Source organism: Myzus persicae, unplaced genomic scaffold (assembly GCF_001856785.1).
Source record: "Myzus persicae strain clone G006 unplaced genomic scaffold, MPER_G0061.0, whole genome shotgun sequence".
NCBI lineage: Eukaryota > Metazoa > Arthropoda > Insecta > Hemiptera > Aphididae > Myzus > Myzus persicae.
Genome location: NW_019101633.1, coordinates 2,507 through 6,674, shown reverse-complemented (window position 1 = coordinate 6,674; position 4,168 = coordinate 2,507). Strand labels below are relative to the sequence as shown.

The following is a 4,168-nucleotide window of genomic DNA, read 5'->3' as shown; positions in this document are numbered from 1 at the left end:
ACTGTAAAGTCTGTAATAATATTAAACCGAAAATGTCAAAAATATCTAACTAAATGAATATTATTATTTCGTAGTCACTAGTCTAGTATTTGCATTTTGCAGTAGTTTTATAAAATGATACTATATCGTCTAGATTAATATATCATAAGCACTACGGGTTACTATAAATAACTTAAATGCATCGAGAATCGAGATAAGATATACTCATACAATACTAGAGTACGAGCGATTTCCCGTATTCCACCAATACTGGCAATATTACCCAGTACCCACAGACTTGTAATTATTTTCTAATTATATGTCTATGTTATTACAGAGATAAAAAGAACATAAATTATAACATTTATATAATATACGAGTATATGTCTTAGTGCGTGGTAAAATGCGTTTTTTCTACCATAGTCCTTTTATAAGTATTTACTATTTAGTTATTTTTGTCGATAAAAAAAATGGTTTTTAAAATATAGAAAAACTATTTTTTTTAAATCATTGAAAATTGTGTATCGGCTTAAAATTGTTTGGGCCCCTTTCACTTGGGTATTCGAGAGGGCCCCGGGGCTGCCGCCTCGGCTAGACCCACCCTTAATCCGGCCTTGTGTATGTATGTTTGTATGTATGTATGTATGTATGTATGTATTTATGTATGTATGTATGTATGTATGTATGTATGTATGTATGTATGTATGTATGTATGTATGTATGTATGTTTGTTCGTATGTATGTATGTATGTATGTATGTATGTAAGTATGTATGTTTGTATGTATGTATGTATGTAAGTATGTATGTATGTATGTGTTATGTATGTATGATATAGTCGATACAAATGTAGGTACATCAGAATATTTTATATATTTTTTTTATAGGGGAAATAAAAGGGGAGGTAATGTATTTGAAGGAGAAGGGGTAAAATATATATCGAACACTTGTCCGACATAGGTGATACAAATGTACATCAGAAAATTATATATTATATAGTTTTTTTTTTTGTAAAAGGGGAGGTAATGTATTTGAAGGGGAAGGCATAAAATATATGTCGGTAACGTGTCGGATCGGGTGGTGGCTGTAATGTTTGATGAGTTTATGTGTATTGCGGGTTGCCTATATCGAGTAATTAATACAAGTTTGGGAGGTGCGTGTACTACGAATTGCCTATACAGAGAAGCCTATGCTTTTACATGTAAAATTTAAGGGGGAGGTGCTGCTGAATGCCCCTTTTCATCCTACTAAATTGTATTACAATATTCTTATTTGATTACAATTTTAATGTTATAAAAAAAACTTAACGAGCATATTTAATAAATATTTTAGATTTAATATTACTTTTTTAAACACCTAATAATGTTACTATAACGTAACAATTATAATATTTTAAATTTAATCAAGTACTAAAATTATAATAATATTGATGTTAGGAAATTGCTGTATGGGTTGTAGCTGAAAATGCAAAAAATGCAAAAAAAATGCAAAATAAAATTAGAATATTCTGCATCAAGGGAGCATGAAACAAACTTTTAGCTAGGATAGCATTGTACAGAATAAAAGGAAAAAAAATGCAAAAGTCATCAACATCCTAACTCTAGTCATCAGTCTCACTAATATTAATATAAATGTTCTTATTTATTCATAATAATATATTTATATCTAAATATAAGACTACTATTTGAATTTTTATTGATTTATTTTTAAATTTTATAATTTTTTTTTATTGAATCATGTCACAATTTACAAGCAATCACTTAAGTTAGAACTAAATGCAAAACTTGTATTAATCTACAGTTAAAATTACCAAGGTGTTATTTAACTTTAATTATTACCTATAAGTATATTAATTATAACTACTTAAACAGGCAATGAGTTTATATTGTACTCCTGGAATCAGAATTCAGAACAATATTGATGATCCAGAGCCACAAACTCAAGAAACTGCAAACAGTTCTAACGCATTGCCCTCTGATGTATCTGTCTCAACTTACACATAGTCTCCAAGCGGAAGTACCTCCTCAAATGTTACTGAAAAATTCATGAAACAGCCTACTCTAGAATGGTCACTAAATAAAATATCTATTTTTTCAAGTTAGTATATTTTATTTATAATTAATAAAATTAATTTATTAATTTGATTTTGCTAATTACATCAACCCTGCTAATTGTGCATTTATATAAATAATAATTTATATATTTTAACAGGTGGAGGACAAAAACACATTAAAATAACTGAAGAAATTGTATATTTTATTTGCAAAGATAATCAACCGTTTTCAGTCGTCGAGGACATAGGATTTAAGAAACTGATGAAAGAAGTTGCACCGCTGTATAAAGTTCCTACTCGAAACACCATAAAAGCCCGAATCCTACAGAGGTATGATGTTGTATCTTCAAACTTTAAACATTTTTTAAAAGAAATTGAAGACATAACTATAACTACGGATATTTGGTCCGAAATGATGACTACCAAAAGCTATCTCGGAGTTACAATACATTTTATACATTCTACAAAGTTATGTTCTGCTGCATTGGGTATAAGTCTCATACAGCCAATTATATTTCTCATGAGCTTTTAAATATATTAAATTTGTGGGATATACCCAAATCTAAGATTTTGGCTGTAGTAACAGATAATGATTCTACAATGTTAAAAGCAATAAAAGAAAATTTTGGAGAAAATAGACATTTACGATGTTTTGCTCATTCAATTAACTTGGTTGCCGAAGGATCTATGAAAAAAGTTGATGGATTACTTGATTTGATTAGTAAAGTAAGAAATATTGTAAAATTTATAAAAAGAAGTGTGAACTGTTCTGACGAATTGAGAAAATTGCACAAGAAAAAAGATGGAAATAATATAAAAAAACTTATTTTAGATGTTGTTACTAGGTGGAATTCTGTTTATTTCATGTGCAAACGATTTTTAGAACTAAAAGAAGTAGTGAATCAAATTGTATTAAAACATATAAATGCACCTCATATGTTGAATGGTCAAGAAATTGAAAATATCAAAGAAGCAGTTAATATTTTAGAAATTCTTAAAAAAGTAACATCAGAAATTTCGGTGCAAAAATATGCAACAATGAGTTTGGTAATTCCTATAATAAGTTGCATCAACGATAATTTAAGTACAATGTTACCAACTTCCAGAATTGGAGTAGAGTTCAAAAATGCCATAACTGATGAGATGAAGAAGCGGTTTGAATTTATTGAAAAAAATTATTTACTGTCTGTTTCAACTATACTCGATCCAAGATTTAAAAATATACATTTTAAAGATGCTCTAGAACTTTCAAAACATCTAAGATTTATAAATAATTCAATAAATAGTCTTAGTTCAACAGTAGAAGAAGATCATCTTTCAACTGATTCTTCTGACTCTGCTTCGGAATATGATAATATAGACTTATGGGGACATCATAAAAATTTGGCTCGAAAATCACTTAAAACTTATGTTGATAAAACTAATCTAGGAAATCAAAAATATTTAGGCCCTGAAATCACTATATATTTGTCTACACCAGTATCTCCATTAAAAACAGATCCATTGATTACTTGGGAAGAATTAAAACCAATGTATCCATTAATTCATAAATTAGCTACAAAATATTTATCTGGTGTTAGTACATCGGTCCCAAGTGAAAGGCTATTTTCTTGTGCTAGTAATACAATATCAAAAACTAGAAACCGGTTATGTGGAAAATCTGCATCAAAATTGATTTTTTTGAACAACTTTGCTGATCAATTTTGGCTTCTATCTGAATGACTACATTTATTTACATTTAAAATAATATATAAAAAGTGTTGTTATAACTTAGGGTTTTATTGTAATTATAATTTGACTGTAAACTGTATTTATTTAATTTTCTTACACAATGTTTTTTTTTAATCTTTCAAATAATTAAGTTTATAAATTGAGTTGATTGTGTGTTTTTAAATTTAAAATGTTTATAATTAATTTAGCTTGTGGGTTATAACAAAGAATAATATTTTTTTTCCTATAAAATGTATATTTGTTTTTTTTGAAAACATCGATGTTTTTCTAAATACGTCGAGTTCTTGACTTTGATGTTTTTTTTAATTACCGATATTGTCACCATCGATGTTTCATAATAAATATATCGATACATCGATACATCGATGTTCACAAAAAAATTGCCATCCCTATCAACAATAGAATGA

General features: G+C 27.9%; 1 protein-coding gene across 1 annotated transcript; it reads left to right on the top strand.

Annotated features, from left to right (window-relative positions):
* Nucleotides 1-2,501: 2,501 nt before the first annotated feature.
* Nucleotides 2,502-3,752, top strand: LOC111029912 (zinc finger BED domain-containing protein 4-like). Its single transcript, XM_022309159.1, has 2 exons — nt 2,502-2,976; nt 3,034-3,752. The coding sequence occupies exons 1-2, from the start codon at nt 2,502-2,504 to the stop codon at nt 3,750-3,752; spliced, it is 1,194 nt and encodes a 397-aa protein (XP_022164851.1).
* The last annotated feature ends 416 nt before the right edge of the window (nt 3,753-4,168 follow it).